The sequence below is a fragment of the Zosterops lateralis genome, assembly GCF_965231275.1.
Source record: "Zosterops lateralis genome assembly, chromosome: 7".
In the NCBI taxonomy this organism is placed as follows: domain Eukaryota; kingdom Metazoa; phylum Chordata; class Aves; order Passeriformes; family Zosteropidae; genus Zosterops; species Zosterops lateralis.
The window spans coordinates 11,051,573-11,077,236 of record NC_139767.1 but is presented as its reverse complement, the minus strand read 5'-3'; the positions used below and the strand labels follow the sequence as shown (position 1 = coordinate 11,077,236).

At 43.4% G+C, this 25,664-nt stretch overlaps 1 protein-coding gene across 4 annotated transcripts in view; it reads left to right on the top strand.

Annotated features, from left to right (window-relative positions):
• Positions 1-25,664, top strand: part of SATB2 (SATB homeobox 2) — a 130,972-nt gene that overhangs the window by 94,823 nt on the left and 10,485 nt on the right. For all 4 annotated transcript variants that reach the window (XM_083864629.1, XM_083864630.1, XM_083864627.1 and 1 more), the window contains one exon: positions 10,671-10,868. In XM_083864629.1, coding sequence (XP_083720755.1) covers positions 10,671-10,868 — 198 coding nt within the window. The remainder of the gene's footprint in view (positions 1-10,670; positions 10,869-25,664) is intronic.

Genomic DNA, 25,664 nt, shown 5'->3' with positions numbered 1-25,664 from the left:
ATGTTTTGACTTCTGCCTGCTTAAGTGGTTTCCTTTTCCCTTTTAAAAGAGGCCAAGGAAAGAGTCAGTTCACAGCCAAGCTTTTTCTCCCCTTTTGTACAAACATGTTTGTCTTTTCCCACGTGTGGTATATAACTTACACCTCTGCTAGTAGGACAAGAAACTTTCAAAATGGTGGTATCCTACTCATTCAGCAGTTAATGAAATTGCTTTCTCAAGTGGTTAACTGAGGGAAGGCAACGGGAAACAGCATATTAGGCAGGTGTTTCCTTTTTAGCACATTGTATGTGCTGCATACGGTATTGCCATGTGAATAATTCACATTGGATCCAATCATTTTTACAAAAAGGCATGAGAAGGCACTACAGTGAGTTCTGCTGGATTCATTTCTACCTTGGATGTAAAAAATATATGTGGGCAAACCTAGGTCGGGGTGAAATTCTTGAAGAGAATCCATTAATTTAAAAATTTCATCCAACTCTTTAAAAAAATATAATGCACCAGAAGGGATTTTGTGGAAAGGAGGACAGACAGAATCTTTTTGAAGGGCAGCAAGTGGATTGGAGATGGTTGGAAAGAATTGTTTACTCAGTGAAAAGAGCTGCTTCTGATCCTGGATGAAATTATTCAGTTCAGCTAGGAGAGGGCATCAGTATGCACAAAAAAAGGCACAAATGTGCACGTGACAATGAGAGAGTGGGATAGAAGTGTCTAGGTGCATGCACTCTGAAAAACACACATTTCCCTCTGTGCAGGGAAACAACATTATAGTCATTAAAGTAGATGTAAAATAAGTGGTTGAAAGGCATATAAAGAAAGCATCAAAGGCTGTCAAAACACACGGGAAAGCCTTGTCCTTGTTACAGGTATTTGTGTCCTGAAACATGGAGATCTGATTAATTTTTCCTTCTTCACTTAATCATTAATTTTCTTTGCCTTTTGCTTTCTCTTGTCAAGGTACAGGGGTTACAGTCCCTCTACCCCCCAAACCAAATCCCAGACTCAGTATGAAAAACATAAAAGGAAAATACCATGGAACCCTCTTAAACTGTTAAATGCATAAAAATCTCATGTACCACATGGCAAAATATAATGAGAACTGGAGCTGTTAAACGAATAAAGCTGTTAAAAGCATAATGCCACTTGGCACAACTACTGTGCATTTAACGGTTTTCCACTGTGTAATAAATGACATATGTGGTAAACGTGCAGTAAATATAAAAACTGCACAATTGATTTTGCAAACGTGCCCCTTATTCTTTACTCCATGCAGATATCAAAGTTCCACCCAGAATCCGGACTGGACAGCTTTTAATAAGGAGTGTTTAACACAGACCGAATGCCAGCCTCTCTGAGGTTTGGCTTAAAATTGCCTGCAAGCTTCCTGTCATTATACCCAGAGGCTTCTTGAAATAGAGAGGGACTGAACCACCCAACAATAATTTGGGTGGCTCACCAGCTTTGGTCTGTGCCAGCTTGAGTGCACTTCTCTGGCAGCATAGCACACCAGCGCCAAAACAAAAATAAGATCTGTAGTCTTTCACGTGGAAAAAAACCAGGGCAGATTTTGAACACCAGATGCAAAAGGTTAAGAGCAGGATCCACAAATGTTATTGTTTAAAGCAAAGTTACTGCACATAAAGGTTTTGTTTCTTCAGCAGCAGTGAATAAAGAAGTGTTTCTGAGGCTGATGTTTCTTTTGTTTCGCAGCCTTGCCAAAGCAGTGCCGGCTCCCTGGGATGGCCCGGCATTCGCCATGCTGAGATGTCATAGCGCTCTGCTGGAGCATGAAAGTGGTTTATGGGGGCACTGGAAGGCAGGGACAGAGGAAGCCACAGCCAAGAACCCCAGTGGTACGGGGCCTCCCCCTGCCACAAAGCCCACCTATGTGCCTGCCCCTGGCCTGGCTTGGTGTGCCTGTGGTGTCCCTCCTGTGGCTGGGGAGCTCTGTGGCCCGGAGGAGTGCCAAAAGCAAGGGCACAGCTGCTTGCATGGGAGAGAGCCACAGTGTCATGGTCAGCCTTAGGTCTAGCTTGTCTGAAAACTAGCAGTTGGGTGCTCCCAGTGTTTTGCACAGGCCAGCTGTGCCAGTTTTGGGCATTTCTGATGAAAATGCTTCTGATTTCAGCAGCTGAGTTACATGGTGGGAAGTGCTCATTGAAAACTGCCCATGTTTGCAGAAGAGAGGGTTTGAAAGGGGGGAAAAAAGAACTAGTCTGAGGCTTTGCTTGGACTCTCCGCCAAGGTTCGTTCACTTGCTATTCTCCACAGGCCTGGCTTGTGTTGCATTGGCTTCCTCTATTATTCCCTCACCCCAGACTACTGAGAGGCTTCCAGTTTGCTAACAAGGCATGTGTTATGTTGGGCGCTGCTGTTCTGTCAACAGCAATCCACGGTGCTGTGAGATCTTCACAGTTTTAGCAGGCAGTGAATCTCCGACAGGGATGTTTTGACATTTTATATGCAGGGCTGTATGTCATGTACCCGAGAGAATATCCAGAGGCAACGGAGGCTTCGTTTCCTCTTCTGTCTCTGTACAGGAGGAGTGGTACCCACTGAGAACAGTTATTGCAAGTGGCATCATCTACTGGTGGAGTTAATTGACCTCTAATTTAACAAGTAACCATCTTCATTCTTAAGTCATGGCAGAGTCTCAGCAACTGAAAAGAAGGGCAGTTTCAAGAATCAGAGGTTACAAATCACAGAGCTTGCAAGTCAGCATAAAGACAAGTTTCAGGGCCTCATGGAGGTAACCAAGGTTGTACGGTGAGAATTCTCTAAAGGACTCCACCTTGAAAAGATTTCAAGCCGTTCATTTTAGATACTGGCTTATTCATCACTTACTTACCTTAATATGCATTTTATTCCTTGCAATTTATATCTAGATATTTTTTAGCCTTTGTGAAGTGCTGTGCATCCCTTTGTATTTTTGAAGCCAGCAGGAGCTGAGAGCTCAATGCCCTCACAGCACAGCCTCCAAAGCTACTCTCCTATTTTAGTTGCCAGCTGTTAGGGATGTACCCCATGGACAGCAGGATTGTCTGGGGGTGCTGCTTGCTAGTGCCCTTTCAGTGACTAAACCTAGGACCTGTATTAGCACTTTGGGAATGTTTCTGAGTATGGCTGGAGCACTAGGGTTTGGTTTCCAGTCTACAACTTGGGCTCCCCTGGTTACATTTAATTCACAAGAAGACAGATTTCTAGTGTGGTGTTTCAGAGAGGTTTGGGTGGCCTGTGTGTATGCAGAGCTGAGCAGTGGGAAGGCAGAGACTTTGGCCTTGGATTACTGCAGGTTTGGATTGTTGGTTTTACAACTGGCTTCTACATTCAGTTCTGTGTCTGCTCTACAGTAGAACTTCAGGAAAACCATTTCCACTGTGACTGTGTGCCTCTAATGTGCAGCAGCATCACCCCTTTGACCTCTGCTAGTGACAATCCTGTCAGAGGCTGTGCTGTGCTCTGCAGACATTTTTTTCTTAGTCTTTGCAAAATGGATTTAGGAATGTAGTTCTGTTCATAATAAACATGACAACCAAAATAAATAATGGGCACAGCTGGACAGATACCTTGTTGACAGTTTGAGGGAGGGCAGAGTTTGTATGAACATGGAGATCAAACTTCCCACAGTTCTCCCAGGGCAAGAGATTCTTCTTAATCAGCCTAGGGTGGCATGGAGAAGCACGTTGCTGGGGGATCAGCCCTGGGAAGGGCAAATGGAACCTTCACCGGTTCAGTGAAAACAAAAAGTACAGCCTTGAAATTGAAATTATTTTCAAGAAACTGGAGTTTATTCCAGTTGCACCAGAGTAAAGCAAGAGAGACCCCTTGGAGCAACATTTGAAAAAATACTAAGCTACCAAAGGTCAGTCTCTGGGTTGTGTTTTTATTCTGTTGAAAAGAAAGCAAACTAACAATAAACTTGAGTTTGGGGGCAGAAAAGCCCTTCATTCAGGTAAAAAAAACAAAACCAACACAGGCCTATGGATGGAAATCACTATGACAGTTCCTTGCCTCTCCACTTTCCTTTTTCATGTCAAGATCCTGCCTCATTGCCAGTTCTCTGGCCAAGGAGGGTGTTAGCCCACAGTAAGATCCCATCTGGGGCATGCATCCAGCTCTGGGATCCCTCACCCAGAAAGGACTTTGACTTGTTTTTGGGGCAAGTCCGGGGTGGGGGGGGCACAAAAATGATCAAATGGCTGAAGCACTTCTCCTGTGAAGTCAGGCAGAGAGAGTTGGAGCTATTAAGCCTGGACAGGAGAAAGGTCCGGGGAGCCTTCATTGCAGCCTTTCAAGAGTGGGTTTATTTGGGCTTAAATGGGGTTTATTTAGCAGGACCCGTTGTGGCAGGGTAAGGGGTAATGGTTTTGAAGTAAAGTAGGGTATATGCAGACTAGATACATAAGGAAGAAACTTTTTACAGTGAGGGTGATAAAACACTGAAACAGGCTGTGCACAGAAATAGTAGATGCCTCCCCATCCCTTGAAACATTCAGGTTGCTCAGAGTCCAACCTGACCTATTGAAGATGTCCTGGCTCATTGCATGGGGGTTGGACTAGAGACCTCTAAAGGTCCCATCCAATCTAAACTATTCTATGATTTTATGACAGCATCTGCAGCAGTGCATTGGCCTTTCTCAGCAGCTGAATGAATAAGGGACAGTTGTGGAGCTGGGGCTTTGCTCACAAAGTCCTTGGCAGACCTGGGAGCTGATGGTGGGCTGCTTGCCCTAACCACAAGCCCACACTTCCTCTCTAGTGTGAGGAGAAGCTAGTTTGAACTTGGAATACTGGAAATATCCTCAGTGCACAGCATCCTTCCCTCTGTGGCCAAGAGATGTAAGCAGATTTGGTGTTCCCATGAATCTAAGGGTACTTCAGGGCTCATGTATCTAATTTTTTTAAAAATAATTTCATGCTTTATGAGGCTAGTGAGAAACTACTCCTCATGAAAGTGCTTTGCATTTTCTGGGGAAAAAAAAAGTACCAAGCATTTCAGAAAATCCAGACTGTTGAGTGATTAACCTTGAACTGTATCAAAATTCTCTGAGTAAAGCTTCTCAGGTTCAGTCCCCCTCCCCCGGCCCTCATCAAGAATTCATTGAAGCCATGACAGAACTCTCCATTACAGTTAGTCTTTTATCCATTTCAGCTTTCTTGATTAGGTTATCTTGAATCATTAGGGGGTTTATTTATTTTAATAGACACTTATTGGATTCATGGTAGGAGAGTTTGGCGACTAAAGAACAAGAGCTGAATATTATCTAGCTCATTTTGCACTGTAGTGTCCCAAACTAAACAGAGAGAAGAGATGCTGAGGAAGTTTGTCCAGAGGACTCCTGTGATCCCACATGTGAAGGGAGCCTTCTCTGAGGAGTGCATTTTTTTATTAATCTTTCAAGACTTGCGTCAATCATTGCTGCTTTTTTTTTCCTTTTTGTCACATATGTTGACATTTTCTGCACTGATGATGTGGGTGAGGAAACGGCCTTTTACATTTATTTTGAGATTTATTCCTGAATCACTCTTACTAAAAACTCTTCATTTGCCTACTCATGCTTTCACTGGAGACCTTAGAAAATGTCAGTGCAGAAAACTGGCTGTATTGTTGTTATTATTATTGTTGTTATTAATTTTAATGTAAGTGCAAGGAAACACAAGGTCAGTTAAGCTGCAAGGTTTATCCGTGCTCAAAGCAGAACAGCTGCCTGTGACTAAGTCACCGTGGACACCCAACTGCCACCTCCTGCAGTGGCTTTTGGCAAAGTGTAAACATGGGCCTGTACCCCAGCATGACTGTGAGCCTGAACTCTTCCCATGTGCCTTCTTTGTCCTTGGTCAGAAATTTGGTCCTTGGCTGACTGCAGGGCAGCAGATCTGCAGGAAGCAATTCTTGGGGTCAGTGTGTTTGTGCACACCTTCACTGAGTGCTGGAAAAACTGACGTTACTGTAGTCTGGTACATCTGGCTGCCCTGCTCCAGGGTAAGCCCAGCAAAAGTGAAAGGGTCAAGCTGCTGAACAGGGCTCTGGGATAAGTGACAGAGGATATGGCTCAGGATTGCTGCACAGCTCGCTGCCCTTCAGGGCGTTTGAGGGTGCCAAAGATGCTTTGGTGTTCTAAGCATGCTGTTTCTTTAACAGCATAAAAGCACAATGGGAATGGCTGGCTTTCTGCAGATTTTTGTTGTTGTTTGCTTAGCTATGTGGAAGTGTATTTGATTAGAAGACAGACAGAGAGAGAGGTTAAAAATAGGACATTAATATGATTTTTTTTTTAATCAAACAAGATGTTTAGATAATGTTTATCTTGTCTCATGAGAACAACAAAAATAGAGGCCAGCACTTCTCTGCAGCTCTCTTTAATGAGCTAAATTGGGCTGCATTCTCAATGCCGCTAGAAGTTTTGGGGTGAAATGAAGGAAGTTCTGAGCAGAATTCCTTGTAACCACAAGTACTGGGTGTGCCTGAATGTAGAGCCAAAAGTATCCTTTAATTGAGCTGCTTTTCCTCCTCTTATTTTTAATGGAAGACATTCCCATTTGAGAACCTTAGAAGCTGACATTAAGGGTTGGATTCTGCCACCCATAGTGACACTGGTGTGTATCAAACTCTCTGGTATCTCTGGCAGCCGAGGGGGCTGTTTGTGTGGTGGAGCGAGACCTGTGATGTGCAGGGGAGGCAGGACCAGAAACATGGAGTATTACAGGTCTGGGGAGGGGTGTGTTATTTGTTAGACTTTTCAGAATATGTTCACAGAAGTTGTATTTACTGGTAATGCAGTGAGTTCAGATGCTGTCGATGAGTGGGGGAAAAGGTGGCGAGATAGTGTCTCCTTCACTTTTCCTTCTTCATGCCAATAAATGTAGCTATAGATGAAAATTCACTGTGAATGGCTGTAGCTCCAAAATTTTCTGTATGTTAGCATTTCTTAAATGAAGTAATTCTCCTGGAAAGCTCTGTGTAACATACACAGACCCCAAAGAAATAAATAAAAGAAAATAAAAAAATTGTAACCAAAAAATGCCAAGTTGAGATTTTTAACAGTAAAAGGAGATTTTGTGTATTAATAATTCATGAGTTCTCATTGAACATGCACGAAGAAACGGTGCTATTCAATAGAGAATACTGTCATCTGTCACTGTTTTATTTGACATTTACACTTTTTTTTTTCTTTTTTTTTTTTTTTTTTTTTTTTTTTTTGCCTGGTACTGCAAAACTTTCTTGGATGGCGTGCTAAGATTATTTAAATAAATAATTTTAAAAAGCCGATGCAGACTTTTCATCTGTGCATGGGGAAGGCGGTTTCTTGCAGCCATAAAGAACGTGTGAGTAAGCTGCGGCACAGTGTGTTTTCTCACGTATTAGTCAAAGCTATTGCCTAATAAACAGCCCCATAGATGGATAGAGAGGGTCTTGAATGAGGGCTTGAATAAAGAGAAGGAAGGATAGAAAAAGAGTAGTGAAAGGACAGATTTGATGCTGATAAGTGTACACATGCACGCAGTGGGTATGCTTGTGTACGTGTGGGGGTGAGCGAATAATGGCTCTTGTGAAGAAAGCTGACACAAATACATTGCAAAAATAAATATTTATAAATGGTGTTGGGGGAGATCCAGTCCCACACAACGTGAGAGAAGACAGGGCATTTAGCACAATGACAATTCAGTTAGGCACACCTTGCAATTTCTTGCTAATATTAGGCTCGTGGAAATCTTTCTGCTCTGTAGGTTAGTTATTATTTATAAAAATCACAGAACCAGCTGATACATTCATAAGCTAATTATTGTAGCAGCTGGGTACACATGGTGCAATATGTCTGAGGCTGTGAAGTATCACAGATTTCTTGGGGCCTGCTGTGGTGGGGGTGTGCTGTTGAAGGCTAGATCCCTTAATCTGATCAGCCAAGCAAATACTTTGTGGGGAAACTGGATTAATATCTCTCTAAATACCACGGATGTGCTTCACCTTCAGAACCAGGCTCCTTTAAACGTGCCATTAGCTTATCTCCTTTGGGGAATGGAGAAGTTCTCAGGTGTCCTCAGGATGGCAGGGTCCTTGCCTGGTGCCTCCCTTTGCCAGAAATTAATTTGGTTTGCTCATGTCTGCACACATGGTCACACTGCAGTCTAATCTTTTCCCTAATAGCTCCAAGGTCAGGACCTCGCATGTTGCCAGGCAAATTGAGCGCTATCCTTCTTAAAGACTAATGGCAGCGAGTGCCTAGTCCATAATGAGGCCTGTAGTGTTGCTCTAAGTGATTGTAATGAGCGCTGATTATAACGGGACAGATAAATCAAAGCGCGGCAGTCGCCATCGGGCTGCTGGGTCCAGCCCTGGGAAGGGGAGGTGGCCCTGCCAAGCTGTGCCTGGGTTCTGCCAGAGCCAGGCACCTCATCCTCCCACAGGCCTGCCCAGCAGTGGGCTCCAGCTCCACCAGGTGCAGGGCAATATTCTGTATTTTCTGTTACATGATGGGTCTCCATACTGCAGCATCTGCCAGGAGGTGTTAAACATACCTGCTTGAAACATCTTGGAAGAGTTCAGTTGAGACTTACTCAGATCACTGAAAACAGGGAGCAACAGGAGCTGATTTTTTTCTACAGATGGTTTATTTTCTGTTTCAAAAACTATTTTCTCTGTATGGAGGAACCCCTGAGAAAACATTGCGGAGCTGTGAGATTTTATTTTCTAAAAGAAACAAAGTTTTGGAGGATTTTTGAGCAGTGGAAGGAGGAGAATTGAGGGTAAGAGATGTGGCCAAACCACATTAAAATGCAGACTTCACCTGGCTGAGAGATTACCCAAATACCAATCAAAACACCTCGAAAATATGACACAGAGGTTTTTTTTCCCCCTAAGTAAATTATTATATATCTTGTTTTCATCCTTGCTCCCCCTGCCCCCCAGCCCTCCAAGTTTATTGCAAGAAAAGATCAGGTCTGCACAAATGTGGCCTCTCACTTGTAAAAACAAGGCAGTGTTGTGTTACAGATTAGTTTATAAATCCCTGGTGGCTTCACAGTTCAGTGCCTACAGCTGCTGCAGATGGGCCTGGGTTTTTGTCTCTTCGCTGTGCTGCAGCCGGCAGTTGAAGGAGAAAATGGAATGATCAGGTTATTAACATGTAGGCCGTGAGGAAGAGGCTGCACAATGAGAACAGCTGGTGTTGCTGTCTTGGCTGATGCAGCGGAGATAATCAAATCTTGCCTTTTTTGGGGGGGTGAAGGCAGAAGACACAGTGGAGAGTAAGACAAACAACGGCTTATGATATTATACACGGGGTTTAGAGTGCACGGTAGAAGTTGTCAATGGCTTACAAGTTGTTACACAAAAAAGCAATACCAAAAAGCCCCCCTGTGGGCTGGTAATAAACCTGGCTGTTCAGCTTGCTCTGGTCACTGTTCAGAAAAACACAATTTTGGCTACTTCTTGTACTAAACATTTTTAACATTGATCAAGCTATCTTTTAGGTATTGTAAGGTGCCTGTCAAAATGGTGTCAGAATGCTGAGCTGTAGCTTGAAAATGATGGGTTATAAAGCTACTAGGTAAAATATTTTGACAGGAGTCAGTAAGGCGCGTTGACAGCATCCTCGGCATTATCTTCTCATCTTCTGTCATTTGCATTGCGTCTCCTGTGCAGGCACGGGAGGGGAGCCACTGTCCCCAGCCCCGAGCAGGCCGGCTGCTGGCAGGCAGGGCAGGGCAGGGCTGGTGTGCCCCCACGCCGGGCAGGAGCAGCCGCAGCCGTGATCCCTGGCTCACCTGCTAGGGACTCGGGGTCGCGCTCTGCACGTGCGGGGCTGTCCTCGCCCCAACTGCTCTTGCCCTTGGGCTCTCCTTGCCCTTGGCGTTCAGGGTCGTTTCCTCTTCCTGGAGTGCTGATGCTTTCACCTCAGAGGTCTGAGCAGTCAGTCCCTGTGCAGAGAGGTCCTACAGCTCCTTACATATAGCAGTAACCTTTTAAAGGCATTTCAAACTAACCTTCAAACAAGACAGCAGAAATAAAATCTGCTCTTACTACAGTTGGTAGTTGGATTTAGAATTACCTCTGCCTGGTATCTGCAAGACCCTGTTTTCTGCTTTTGTGTTAGATGCTAGAGGCTGCATCTTCTCTTAATTTTTATTATTTAAAAATGTAAAATTTTAGTGGGATTCAGAGCTGGGGGAGTCAGTGCAACATAGTGTCAGCAAATCAGAAGTCTTGATAGTATATTCTACTAGACATTTGGACTGGTGTTGAATTTCTGGTTCTGCAGCTGCAGGTTACAGTGAGGGTTGTTAGCAAGTCTCAGGAACTGGAAGTCTCTCTTACTTGGATGGAGAAATGACGGGGCTCTGAAATGGAAGTGAAGATGCATCTGTGTGTCATCTTTCCTTTTCTGTAGGAAAAATATTTATATCTTTTATATCTGACCATTTTGAATATGATGGGGGCAAGACACTGGTTTTTGCTGAGCACTGCTGCTTGTTTCAGTTTCTCCAACTTGCATGAAATAGAATATATCATGGATTTGTCGAGACCAAAAGGCAGCTTGGGGTGGTGGGGTTTATGTGTGAGATGAGACCAGCAAAACTTTCAGCACAGAGCTTTAAGTCGAGCTGACCTTCCGCTCACATCTGGTTCCTCGGTGCTCGGTGAATTGACTGCACTGACCCTACCGTTGCAGGGCTGGCTGTGTGAGCTGCTGCGCTGGAAAGAAAACCCCAGCCCGGAAAACCGCACCCTTTGGGAGAACCTGTGCACCATTCGCCGCTTCCTGAACCTTCCCCAGCACGAAAGGGATGTGATCTATGAGGAGGAGTCCAGACACCACCACAGCGAGCGTATGCAGCACGTGGTCCAGCTCACACCTGAGCCTGTGCAGGTCAGAGCGCTTCCTCAGGGTGTGTGTGTGGGAGAGCTGGGGTGACAAAGGGGCTTTCAAGAGTGCAACATGGTGACAGGCTTTTTATGTATTGACTGAAACTTAAAAATACTTCTGAAATGACCATGGTGAGCATTTTGTGAGGAATGAGCCTTCATTTCACAGCCTCATTGGGATTGTTTTGCTCCTCTATACATTTCTGACTAGTATGAATTTTTGGTTGGTACACCCTTGTTCCACTCTTGTCTCAGTTATTAGTAGAATGAGAAATAAATAAATACAAATATATGTACAGAAAACAAAGTGAAAATAGACTCTCTTCTTTGAAGTTCCAGCTTAAGTCAGACGGAAAATCAGCCTAGTGTGTGTTCCCAATAACTATTAATGCATGTCACAAACTCAAGCATCTACAGATGGTCAAGAGAGACTCAGGAAATATTTCTTCAATCTAAAAAGCTGAGGCAACACCTTCCTTCACACAGCAGCCCTTCTTCCCTTCAGCCCTCCAGTTCAGCCCCTGGCACTTGGTACGATTCACTGGATGCCAGATTATATGACTGATGCCTTGAGAGGTTACCTAGAACAGAGGTAGACAGTGTTAAAGGAATGAAGTAGATATTTATTAAAAAGGTCTTCAAAGAATACACCTTGGGCAGTACAAGAGCCTGGCCGAGGCTATACCCAAGATGGACAGCATGTCATGAGTTTTCACACTTTTATGAGTTTTGGTCCATTTCCATATTGGGGTTAATTGTGCAATTACAGCTTCAGGTTATGGAGTCCCATCCTCCCAGTCTGCTCTCCTCAACTTGCTGTTGTTTATACTTTTTGGGCCTGAAGCTGTAACATTGTCCTTGGTTCTTAGGCTGGAAAAGGATGGTTTTGTCTAACTAAACTGTGAAGAGAACTTGCTAACACTTTATATGAAGTTCACAGTTATATACTAATACAGTGCAGAATCTGGAAAATATGAAAGCTAAAACTTAAGGCATCATGACCACTCTGGGGGTGGTTTGTACTGTGCATTTCTCTGATAATCTTGCTGTTCCTCCTCCCACTTTCACTCTCCCCATTGTTTGATGGTGGATTGCACTGCTTTGCTACTCTTGCTGTGAACCTTGGCATTCAGCCTCTATTCTTTGTTGCTGCTCTTGTGCTGCTGCCACTGCTGCCAGCTATCTAGTCACCTTTTTCTAAAGGCAAGAAGTTTCTCTGTCTTGTTGTCCTGCCCATCTGAAACGTAGATCTCCCTCAGATTAATTATTACCTAGTTCTTTTGTCTCTTCTGCTAACTTCTTCCTCCTTGCTTTCCTTTGTGTCTTTTCCTGAATGAAAAATACTTGTTTCCTGGGGTTCAGGTTCTCAGGGCTATAAAGAAGGTGAAATGCTCTAAGTAATTTAGCCAGTTTTGTCTTCCATGTCCCAAAAAGTTTATGGGATCTTGGAAGTAAGAAGCTACAAACAGATACAGAAGAGGCCAAGCTAATATGGGGGAAGACAACTAGGCCTCTGTGAACTTGAACATATTAACCCATTTCTGATGCCCACAGCAAGTGGGGATATCTTCTAAGGGAGAGAAAAAGGATCTTTTCCTGGGATCTTGTGAGTGACCTTGATGGTTAGCCTACTTTCCAAAGCCTTCTGCACATCATTTTTCTGCATCATGCAGGTTGGCTCTTGTGAGTGACACGTTACACTGTGTTGGAATGCTGTGCATTTGTATTTGTCAGCAAGTTACAAAGCCATGGATTAATTATTTATTACAGTCAAAATATGAAAAATGAAGAAAAATAAATGGAACCAGCTGGCAACTACATACAGTAAAACTCTGGAGACTGGTATGCAGTTGATACAGTAGGTTTGTGTTTTGGGGGTGCTGCATTTTAGAACTGTGCTTGCCCATCCAAAAACCCCAGTAGGTTTCTGAGTGACATGCTACCAGTGCCATACAGAGGAGCCCTGCTGTCCACCTGCTCCCTACTGTCAAAAGATACCAAGTAATTTTTGTGTAGTTTTCAGTCTCTGGGACTTGAATTGTTTCGAGAAGCAAGGTTTGTTTTTTAGCTTTGCTGCAAGGGTCACTATTTGGTAATTAGCCATGAAGAACCAATGACAGCAGCCAGAGATGTAAAGCTGAGGTTCTCACACTTGCAGTCACTGGAGATTTTGTGACACTTTACATAAGGGTAGGGGTCTTGGGCCCTGCTCCTGGCTGAACTCCAGGCCAAGTAATTACATTCTGCCTATCTGAAATTCCCCCTGTAGTGTAAAGTGGGAAAGCAACTCTCATTTCCTTCTCAAAGCAGTGGTGGGTGCAGAATGTCTGCCACAGTGCCTGGTTGCATTTTAGCAGGGGGTGGAAACATCCAGGAGGTGCAGTCACCGACCTACTTTGCTTTGCAGGTTTGCTGGTGAGAAGTGTGCTGTAAGTCAAGCCCTTACCTGCAGCCTTGATAGTAAAATGACAGTCCTTTGAAGAAGATACAAGCAGCAGTGCTGTGAATAACAGCAGGTGCAGAGCTAAGACATAGAAGCAGGGCAGGATCTTACCTCTGTTCTCTCTCTTTGCCCAGCTTATCTTTCTCTTTGCTCTTATGGCTTAGGTGTGTGTACGCTAACTTCTGTCTGATGCTTGAGTCTCCTGCTCCTTCAGCTGAGAGACTGGGAGAGCCTGAAAACGGGCTGTCCCACACTGCTGCTAGAATTCTCAGCCACTGTGACTTAACCCTGACTGGGCAGGGGATATCCCCCTGTCAGACCTGGAAGAATATCTAACTATTAGCTACAAGAGGCATGACCAGGCAAAAGATGTGGCTATATTGCAGCCTTTTCCTCAGTATGGCTTCTTGGAAATGGCAAAGATAGCATTGTGATGTGTTCTGTGTAGTTCACTTGCTGCGTACAGGGTTGGGGACACTTCAGTGAGGGAATTACTCCAAGGCCAGGTATGGTTTCTGTCTTCTAAAAGGCAGGGTCTGCTCAGGCAAGAGCCAGTTGTGCTGTAGGAGATCAGCTGGACCCAGGCTGGTTCTTCATGTTTAAGGGATTGTTGTTTCCTTTGTGAGAGGTTCTTGTCTTTACTGGTTTGGTATTACTATCCTGCACCTCGCTGTTTAGCTTTAGATTCAGGGTTTTAAAAACAAACATTTTAATTTTTCTCTCGTCCATTAATTTTTTCCCATCAGCCATATATTAATCAATTATTTTACTGTTTCTGAAATAAATAAGGTCTAGTGGAAGCTGAGTGTTTAAAAAAATTCCTTCCTGCACACTTGATTGGTTTGTTATTGTGCTGAAGAGTCATAAGATGTGAGCCCTGTGGAGCTCTGTGACATGGCTGTGTTCTCTGGCAGCACTGGGTGTGACCATATGGACGTGCTGGAGTGTGGATTTTCCTTCACACTCTGTTTATGGAGCATCCATGCTACACCTACATGTTGCTGTGCATGCAGGCTGAGCTTGCCACAGCCTCTCATTTGGTTTTTAAGGAAATTGAGGTGTCCCTTAAGAGGCTCTCCCTCCATTCCATGAAATGTGGTGTAATAGCAAAGTGATGCTAAGAAGAGCAGTGAGGTTGTTGCTAGGTGGGGTACCATAAGGATATCACCTCTGAATTACAGAGTGCCTGAGCCACAGGTTCCTGGAGGGTGGGAGGGTATCCTGGAAAGAAACCATTATTACATTTTTGCTGTGTTCTCATCCTCTTCCACCACCGCCAGCAGGAGTGGGATCCTGGCCCTTTGATCTGGCCTGGCCTGGCCCTTAATGGTGTGCAAAGTAATCTCTTGCAGCAAGCAGTCCTTGTGCTTCTGTGTTTAGCTCCCTGCTCTGCAGAGGTGAGCATTCCCTGTCTGAGTTTCCATCCCTTGCTAAATCCCACCATTCCCTGGCTGTTTGCTGGCATTGGACCTTTCTAGAGTGTTAATGCTGACAAGTGCCTACAGCTGCTTCCCATTGCCAGCCAGGGATTCCGTGTTTGTTACAGACATGCTGGGACACAGTAAATCTAATTTCTCTCCCTTCTCCCACTATTTGTCTGCTGTGTCCAAGGTGACCACTCGAGAGAGTAACCATCTTGCCTGGCACTTTAATATAGTGCTAATTCATTGTTAATTGCTGGGGCAGAGAAACCTGACTCCATGGGGAAGGCCATGAATCAGGCTGTCTCTGGAGTGTCTGGGTGGATAAGATGGTTCTCTGGAGTAGTGAGCCACCACTGCAGCAAAGAACTTTTTATTCAGAGAATGAGGAAACCTTGCCTCTCATTTTCTCTAAGTTGACAGGTTGATCTGCTGAAGCTGGTAGGTACATACTTATTTAAGAGCAATCAAATGTTGCATTATGATACACTGTTACTTTTGTCACTTTTTAAAAATGACATCCCTTTTATTTATTTATCCACCCTTTTATTTCTCAGAAGCTTTGATTTAGACAAATCTGGCAATATATAATAGTTCGGATCATAAATCATGGAGGAACATTAGTAAATAAAAAAAAGGCACAGTAAAAAGCTTTAGGAAAGCTCTTCTGTATTGTGTGTTCGCTGCAAACATTGTGATCCCTCTTTAAATATGCAGAAAATAACATGCCATAGAAGTAAATTAAATACTAATTTTTTAATTTTGTGAGGGATAGGAGGGAATAAGTATTTTAGAAATGACAATGAAATGCAAAAGAGCAGAACATGGAGCCCTCATAAAAATGGGTCAAGGCAAGTGGCAATGGCAGCCCAATAAAACTCATTTCATATTCTCTTTCTAGAAGTAATAAAGAGGGAGATGAACACCACAGTAGTGCTTCCTAATGAAATATGTGTTTCTAAATAATATCTTGGAGTTCATGGGTCACATACTGCACAGCACACAGACAGAAAAACCAGTGAGACTTAAAATTTCTTTAAAAATAATATTAATTAATAATTCTTAGGCAATCATAGATGATGAGTGAAGCAAAGCTGCATTATTCCATAGGGGAGCATGGTGTGCTTAATGATCTATAGGATGATGTGCACAGTGAGGTTTTGCTGTGTTTGTGTGAGTTATACCAGGGGATTTTGGATGCTGGAAATTAGGACTGAGTTGTCTGTGAGACTTGGACAAAAATTACTTTCCCAAACCGTGCTAGCTCTCTGAGTCTGGTCTTTACTGTTTTGAGATGAATTTTTTGTGGGGATGCTGTGCCCTGTGATTCATTCTTAATGACTGTACTGTGATAGTTTTGCTTTCTGATCATTTCTCTGCACCCAAAAGACAGACCATAGATTGATACCCACTGCTTTTTGACTCCCCAGTTCTTTAATCCATGGCTGGATGTGATGTCTGCTCAGACAGGGGTGGTCAAGACTTGTGACAACCAGTCAAACTCAGCAAACCCAGATGGACTTTAGGAGAAACTTGTATTGTTGGCTATTCATTACACTTAGAATGCTCAGAGCTTTGGTTTGGGAGGGCTGCATTTGGATTTTTTTTTTTTTTCTTTGATTTAGAACTACAGAGGGAAACATGTCAGAACGAGGTCTGTGAATTTTGTGAGTGGAGAATATCTGTCTTAGTTGTTGGTTACCTGAAATTTCATTCTCTCTCTTATCAAAATTAGACAACAGTCAATTTCAGTATCTCCTTTCAGTTTAAACTCTTAAAAAACGACTGAAAATGTCTCAAACTGTGTAACTTCTATTTCTATGCAGCGTTAAAGCTGAAAGCAATATTTATTGCAAATGCCACTCACACTGCATTTATCTCTATTGTGTGTGTGACTGCTTTTAGGTCAGAGTAAAGGAACTGTCTTTAAAGCATGTGGTACATGCAAAAAAAAGAAAAATCTCAGGCATCTTCCACTTCTGAGCTGCTTTCTTATGCTTCTCCAGTACCTGTACCCCATAGCCAGTGATGGTGCATTTTGAAACACCAGCTGTGGCTGCATGCTCTGGTTCTCCATTTTCTTGGTACACACCATTTTTCTGATGGGTCACAGTAGTTCAGGAGCCTTGCAGAAGTTTGACAAAGGCAACAGAGGCACAAATCAGACAACCCCCTTATATTTGACTCGGAAGTATCCGGAAGATCTTCTTGTGATTGATAGTTACCACAATTGCAGGGAAAGGCGCTGAGCTGTGACTGCTACAGCCAAACCTGCCTACTGTGCCATCTCAGCTGTTTCTGTTTAGTGTGGATATCTAATGTGGCTGAAAATGCTGCTGATTTTTATTAATGTTAGGCCTGTTATTCCTCTAGAATGATAGTGGAAGTGTACTTGCAATTAAAGCCAAACTGCCTCTGTTCTGAAATTAGTTTAGTTTTTATACTGTTCTATTTAACCCTAGAAACGGGAGATCAAGTAAACTGCAGAGTTTCAAGTTTTTCTGTGTTGGCAAGTTTAGTCTTGTCGAATAGCACATTCTTTTCACATTTGTACAGAACCTGAAACCATGAGGCCCCTTCAGTGACACCTGTGTCTGGACACCTTTCATTTGGTCCAGGATCAACTGAAGACAGGGCAGAAATTACGTGGGACCCTTAAAGTGAAGTAGCCCTGAGAATATGACTAGTGGTGGTCTTCAGCAGCATCTTACAGTAAAGATGCCTCTGAGGGTAGATCTTCTATGAGGCTGCCCCAGAGCAGCTCCGCTTGGGCTGCCCTGGCTCCCATGGCAAAATGCTCCAGGCAGAAACTTCCCTTAAAATCTGAATGTGCAGATTTAGTGCCACTGAGACTTGGCAGTAGGCAGCAGGGTGGTGGTGTGTGTTGGTGTGGCTCTGACAAGTTGTCGTTTTAGCAAATGACATCACTGCAGCTCTGGCCCCTGTTGTCTCACCCTTTTGCCTTTCACACACAATTTGACCAGATTTAGCCCTCATTTTTTACAGTCCTGGCCCCGTTGTAAATGCTAAGCTGCTAGTGTTGTAAGGAGCCATAGTAGGTTGAGGATGAGCAAACATATAGAGTAAGATCACTAAATAAAGCTCTTTAAATTCACATAACCTTTGAAGCTTGCCAGCAGCAGGCAAACCTTGAAGGCTGAAAAGCCACTAGATGAGCCTCTGTTCAATTTACAGTTGAATATTTTTGCAGTTAAAAATATTGCTCTTTTTAATTTAATTTTAATGCTCCCTAATTACTCTATGTCCCCCACACTTGTTCATAAATTATAGTATCAGACTTCAGAGATGTGTAAATGTTTATAGGCTATTGGCTGTATGCAACATTTTATTCTCACACTCTCTCCAGAAATCTTAGGATAAAGTTAGAGCCCTGGATCATTGCAGCTGGTCTTTTTCTGCAGATAAGCAATTATAAAAATTACATGGATAGGGAAACCATTGAGGATAGTGCTACCAGAGCACTTTGCACTGCTTGACCCTCAAAGAGCAAGGAGCTACTCTTTCTTCTGTGTTGCACAGCATCATCCAGGAAAATGGTGCAGCTTCTGGGCGGTGCTGGGAGCTAGGCTGTGACAGAGGAGGACATAGATGGCCAGTCTCCTTCCCCAGGGCCAGTCTTTTTTTTGGAAATGCTTTGGTGGGTGGGTTTTTTTTTTTTTTCCCTGAATGGTTGAAATACCCAGAGACTGTAATGTGTGCAGAGGTACAGAGTTTTTTCCAAGGTCAATATATTGTAAATGTTGTTCTATGTTTGTATGGAGTTTTACAGGAATTGCAGACTGAAAGAAGTGTTTTTGTGTGCATGCACTATTCTCACGCATCAAGTATCCAGAAGTACAGTAGCACATATTTTTTCTCACAGTCATCTATGCTTACAGTGTTTCAAAGAATATTCCAAAATATCTTGGCACAGACAAAGCGAAGCTGTTTGCAAGATCCCTAGCTGTGGAACAACAAAGGCTACATTCTCAACACACATCACACATGATTTTAATAAAAGTCTTAAACAAAAATCAGATAATATATTTAGAAAATTAAACTTCACCATTTATGATGCTACTCACATTGTGAAAGGAAGTTGGTATCCCCTTGTGCCTCCTTTCCAATGACTTCCCTCCCAGTTCTACTCACTTCTTCATGTTGCAAATGAAAAGATGAAAAATCTTAACTACACATAAGTACATTTAAAACCAGTAATTTGGGACTAAATCTCATTTTGGTACCTAACTTAAAAATGATTTGGTGTTCAGAAACAAAGGAGTACAAACACATATAAGGTGCCTCTGGTGGAACATTTGGAAGTTTGAATAATCTAAAATTATTATGAACCTTTTACCATTACATATGGCAAAAAGGATGTGGTAAATCGCAGAACACATCCTGGATATTACAGACCAGCCATCTCATTAAATTTGTGTTAAAAAACGTTCCTCTATTTCCAGTTGGGGCTAAATTTGGTTTTACACTCTTGTGCCATTATAGTCCAAAACAATCTTGACACCCTTGAATTTTCTAGTTGCTTTTTCCTCAGATTTATGGTTTGAAGCTGTAAATTTTGCAGTTATTAGGCCATGCCCATTTGATGTGCCACACTTGAATCCAAGGCACGTGGGCAGAGAGAGTAGTGAAGAGCCCCTTCCTTCCTGCCACAGTTCTTATCATGTGGATGTTGAGGAAGGTGAGCACATTGTTCACAAAGTCCTAATGCGGAGCCATGATTGTTCTGGGTTTTGTGAGCAATCTGTGGCTAAGTCTCAGTGGTATTCTCAGTCTTGCTTGCAAAAGCTTGGCAGCCAGGATTTCTTTGGTTGGGTAGTTCTTAGAGTTGAACCATGCAGGGTGTCACAGAAGTCCCTTGTACCCACAAGAAGTAAGAGTTGTCTACTCTTTCTGTGCTGTGTTAAGGGAAGCTGTGGTAACAACTGCAAATCCATCCAGTTGTAGCAGAAAGGAAGAGACACACTAAAATTTCAGGACTCAACAAGCCCCATAAAAAGATCCGTCTGGACAGCACTTTACTAGTTAAGTGCTAAGTTATTATTATTATTTATTATTTATTTCCTCTCCTATTTTTCCTCTTACTGAACAAGGAGGAAATATCTTTGTTCTTTCATTTGAGACGTGAAATAAATGTATTCCCTGCAGCATTTGAAATTTTAATAATCCATAATAAATAAAATCATATCTAATAACATAACTGCTTTCAATTGGCAACACGATCTCCTTAGATGCATTGCAATGGCAGAAACATAAATAGTTGCAGCCTCTGAAAGCCTACTTCCTATTTGCTAAATATACTTGGCTTGCTTTAAATTCCTTTGTGTGCAGTCATTAATACAATCCTCTTTGACAGCATTTAATTAAAGTGCTTTTCTCTATTAAATTCATTAAAACTTTTTTTTATATACAACTGTTTCCCAGACACTGAATGTTAAGGACCTGTAGGCCTGTCTTTAAATAACTTCTCTCTCCTTGTTGTAAATTGTTAATTAAATTTAACTTAGACTGTTTAAAGATGGCTTGGAAAAGAAAGCCAGATTTCAGGATATGGTCTCAATCACGGCTGATTTTTTTTAACACAATTTTTTCCATGTAGTTATAGACTGCGTGTTATATTGTTTATGAATGTTGCTGTACTTTCAGCTGGAACCAAGCAAAGAAATACCCTAAAAAGCTCATTTCCATCTCACTTCAAAAATTTCCATCTTTTTAGTGCAGTTTCTTAGCCTAAGAGGATTTGCAAGGGGGGAGTAAGGAGGGAGGAGCTGTTTAGTATTAATAGATTATTGACAGCTTAATGTCTTGGCACCTAGACAGCCCATAAGGTATAATAAACAGGAAGCTGTCTGATGTGAGCGCAGTCAATAGCGTATTCAATCAGAACCTTTCAGTTAATTGCTGGTTGACCTCAGACATTTCCTTTAAGTGAAACTGTCCTTCGCTCAGATCTCATCTGGGTTTCAGGGTTTAATTTGAGAATGCCCTTTCCATATGGCAGCTTGTGCGTACACTCCTGGTGGAGTTTTGCTTTGCTCCCATGCACAGCATTACGAGATGCAGTATGTGCGCGGAGCTTTGCAAATTTCGAAGCCGTGCGCTGGGCTGCCGGCAAGGCTGGGAATCCGCCGTGGAGCTGGGCTGGGAATCCGCCGTGGAGCTGGGCTGGGAATCCGCCGTGGAGCTGGGCTGGGAATCCGCCGTGGAGCTGGGCTGGGAATCCGCCGTGGAGCTGGGCTGGGAATCTGCCGTGGAGCTGGGCTGGGAATCCGCCATGGAGCTGGGCTGGGAATCCGCCATGGAGCTGGGCTGCCGCCGGGCACCGGCACCACGGTTAAAGCAGGCAGGGTTGTAAACTGACGTCAGGGGTATTTTCAAAGCAGCTGAGCTGTTGCCGAGGGTGTTTTGGATGGAGTCAGGCACGGCTTTGGTGCCTGGAGAGGCACCGCGGCACTAACGAGACCTGACCCGGCCCCTGCAGATGTGCAGTGCTGCAGCCCAGCCTGGCTGCCCCGCTGCCTCCATCCCACCCGCGGGCACAGATCCCCCTGCTCCTCTGCACAAGTGCACACCAGAGCTCATTTGTATGTAGTTTCCCTAATTCCTGTATTTAGCCATTCTAATTTTTTCGGACTGTATATCTTGATGAGACCCAGATAAGCTACAAAGGCAAGCAGGCAGGAAACCACACGGGCAGTCCCTGACCCTGACTAACTGGAAACCATCTGCTTATTTGGGGAGGAAACCTCCATGGAAATCTCTTCTAGCAAGTCTGTTGCATTTGGGTTTTTCTGCCTTTCCTTCCAACTGTTGACTCTGAGTGTGTGCTTTCCACAGACGAGATCAGGGAGGGTCGACTGTGGCAGCTCTTGTTTGCAGCAAACGGGTCTGGATTTCCTGATGGAGTGAGTTACTGCCATGTGAAGAAAATGCTTCTGTATCAGAGCAAGTTCAATTTACATTTCATGCAGTCAGGAGACTTTTTTTTTTTTTTGTCTCTAGATCTGCAGTGATTGTGTCTTTTAGCCACTTATCATGCATTCGGACTGCGGTTTGCTGGAAGGAGTATTATTACTTTTAATCTCTAGTTTTTCCCTGGTTTTGATTCATTTCTGTGGTTCTCCTTGTCCCTCTGTGTCAAACTGCTTATGCCTTTTTAATGGCCTGATTAGCACCAGGGAAGCACTGCTGACTTGGAGTAATGTTACTCCTGGTGTTCCCTTGTTTAAGTGAGATGAGGAGTAAGAATGCTGCATTGCTTTTTTGCTTTTTGGGATCTATTGAAGTCCAGTCTGGACCCCTGCCTGAAGCAGGCTGTAAATCTTTTGTCTTCATTTCATGCATGTTGGAAAGGTGAGGGGGAATAGTTTAGAGATGATGCTCTCTTTTCAGAAAGATGAAAGGATAAGAGAGGTTTGGAATAGCTATTTCTGGAGAGAATGGAACAAAACCATGGCCAGACAGAACAGAACCAGTGAAGAAATCCCAAGGTAAATGTGTGCCCTGAGGCCATCAGCTGCAACACTCACACTTTGCTCCCAGGTGTCTCTGGCCAGAATATATTTGTTAGTACTTTCTGGTTTTATCAGACTTACTGGCCAAGCTGCTAATCAGTGTTACATTGACCAAAGGACTCCCACATGCAATAAAAATCATAAGCTTTATTGGATTTTGAGATAGAAAAGATTCACATCTATCTCGTTTTATAAACTGCATTACATTTTGTTCTTTCAGAGCTCCCATCAGTACAACCCTTAGTAAATATGATGGGGAGGGAGGTAGGTGGGCAGATAGATGGCTGTGAGCTGCTCTTTCTTGGGTGGTACAGCCTAGAGCTATAGAACTGCTTGAGCTGAGTTAAAGGGGTTGCTGACATCTCTGAAATGCTGAAAGAAAAAAATATGTTGGTCCTTTCTAAATTATTATTTTCAGTTCAAATAATAATAATAAAAAAGGTTTGTGGCAGTTTAGAGCAACAAACAACATAATGCTTTGAAAGAAAATAGGAAGAATTTGAAGAGCAAAAGTTGTTCTGAATAAAAGCAACCAGAATATGCTGTTTCGTGAAAAATGCCTAAACAACTGCTTGAACTTTGTCAGAGTATTCACCCCTCTGCTGCCCCAGGCAAATAGTTTGGCAAAGTAGACTTTATTTAGTCAATACTTTGATGTCACTCAGTTGAAATTTTTGACCAAAAGATTTTTTGACTGAAAAATGCCACACAATCCCAACCTTATTGAAGCAAAGAATGGTGTTTTGCATTTCTAGCAAAAGCCTGAGGCTCCTTGCACAAAGACCTACAGAAGCTGCAGACTTGTGTTAAGTGTGAGCTTTACCCCTGTGATTACGTGTGCATAGCCAGCCATGGGCAGAGCAGTCCATGGAGTTCCCCACAACATCCAGCAGCAAAACTGGATGGATCCCAGGGCCATAACAACGTCATCTTCTGCTTTGTCCTAATGCTGCCTCTCTGGCCTTACATTAAACTGTTATATTAAAAATGAACCAAAAAACTCTGAATATAAACTGCATGTGCTGAAGCAGTTGACTTTCCATAAAGTAATTTTCTACCAGCATCCAGAGTCTGTAAAATAGGTACAGGTCAGAGTAGTGAGACATGGAGCTCAACAGTGTGGGAATGAGATGCCAGGGTAGCTTCCTCTGTCTTCTGCACGTGTCCACCTTTTCTAGAGCTTAATCAGGAAGACGAAGGATTTCAGAACTAATTCTCTGAGGCATCCTGTCTTCAGTGACCTGATCTGTTCAGGAGACTGTACTTTGGTCATTTGATTTTTATTTACCCAGTTTCAAGCTAAGGGTATAATAAAGCATATTATGCCAGTTGCGTGTGTGGTAATACTGGATATTTTGCTTTTACCATGGTAGTTGATTATAATGCACTTTTTAAGACTTGCTTTCTAAAAAAAGGAATATTTATACTTTTATGTGTTTGATTCACACAGTATAGTTTGCACAAGTCCTGTTATTAAGTGCATTGGTGGTTACATCTCAAAAGCCAAAAAACATGCTGAGTAGTGTTTTATCAGCACAAATCTGCTATTTTCACTAACCATAACAGTCAGGTTCTCCTGGCTTCTAACTGCTCCCATTGTAAAAATTAGCAGTACAGTTGGGTATTCTTGAAACCCCAAATAGCCATCTGTAAGGACCTAAAACAGTTTGATGGGACAAATAATTACCCCCCACCAGAATCCAGTGTCTAATCCAAACATATTCTTCCTGAAATAATGCAGTGCCTACTCCTGGTCTGAGTAACTGGAAAACAACGTGATTACAGTGGCGCCATTCGTGCCACCATAGTTAGGGGTTTACAGCATGACCTTAAGCATGGCTCTAGGCTGGGGCTTGTCAGGGAAGATCTTGCTCACACTGCCCACAAATACTCTTCTGACTTTCAAAAGAAAATGAGAGCATGTGTAGTGTTAATTAAACAAGAAAGCATAGAGGACACCCAGAGTGTTTTATCTGCAGAAAACCAAACCAAAGCCCCTTTTGTTGCCTCCTTAGTTCCTGTGGCATTCTGTCAGCTCCTTGTTAGGATTATCAAGGTTGGGATGGGGAAACACAGGATGGACCTGAAATCTTTGGCAGACCCTTCCTTCAAGCCACAACCAAGCTCAGGCTCTATGTGGAAAGTGCTAAGTAAAGCTCTGCACCCCAGAGAGCCTTTCTAGGGCTATGAGAGAAAGCACAGAAGAGGCAAGTCAGAGGCCCACAAAGCTCATGGTCTTGTTCTGGAGAAGGTGAGTGTTAACTGGAAGGTTTGTGGCCCTCAAGTTGCACACAGATGTTTAAAAGTCCCACTTGAGGGGACCCTACTTAGCATCACCATGAAGGAGGGCAGTGTTCTGAGGCTGCTGCTGTTACTTTTTCCCTTGTGGACGAAGCTGCCTTGCTACCACAGGTTACAGGCAAGAGAGACTCCTGTGGCTTCTCCAAGGCCAGCAGAGTCGTGCCTGCCTGCCAGGGGTGCAGCAAACCAGCCCCTGTGCCAGCTGTGCTGGCCATGCCCCATCCCCAGACAATGGAGCCATCCATCACCGATGCCTTCAGGAGAGAGTCTGCAGCGAGGTTGTGCAACACTTCCTGGCTGCGGCGGCCACTGTCACCAGTGCCTGGTTTGTGCCAGCAGCAGCCGGAATGGATCGGGCCAGACACGGGAGGTACGTGCTGGCTCCACCTGAGGGCTGGGCAGGAGCTGCTGGCAGCTCTCCCAGGCTACAGTTAGGTACTAGAGAAAGAGGTACCCAGTGCTGATTGCAGCTACTCTGCAGTGAACCCAAGGATCTGGCTTGAACCAGCCCGAGATGGGAAATTCGGAGCTAATGCATTAATGTTCATCAGCATGAGCTCATTTATGCTGCCCCATAAAATCAGCCAGTTCTCAAGCACTTGCACAGCAATGAAAGTTGTGCCTGTGCTTTTGTGGGAAGGGTTGAGTTAGCATTCGAGGGAGAGCAGTTACCCCAGGAAACACCGGGACACTGTTCTGCATTGTCAGAGTTTTCTGATTTATTTTTTTAACGTTATACAGACAAAATAGTGGCTATTGTGTAGGCACGTGCTGTCTATTAACAGAGATCAGGAAAGGGAAATAAACCACGCATTACTGAAGAATAAGATCATGATTGTGGTCAAGTGGTGGCAGAAGTTTTTTTTCTCTTTGTCAAGCTGATTTGTAAACATTCTTCAAACAACTGTGCAGACAGCAGTGCCACAGCTTCTTGAAAAGAAAGCAAAGACAAGGAAAGATTCCTCTGCACAGATGTTTTACAGTAACCTCTTAGACCTGTCCCAAAGTTATCTGGTCATCTGAAGTTGTCATTGCAAGCTATGCTGCACATGTGGCTTCTTAGCAGCGCAGTGTAATCAGGCTGTAATTTATATTTTATCTCC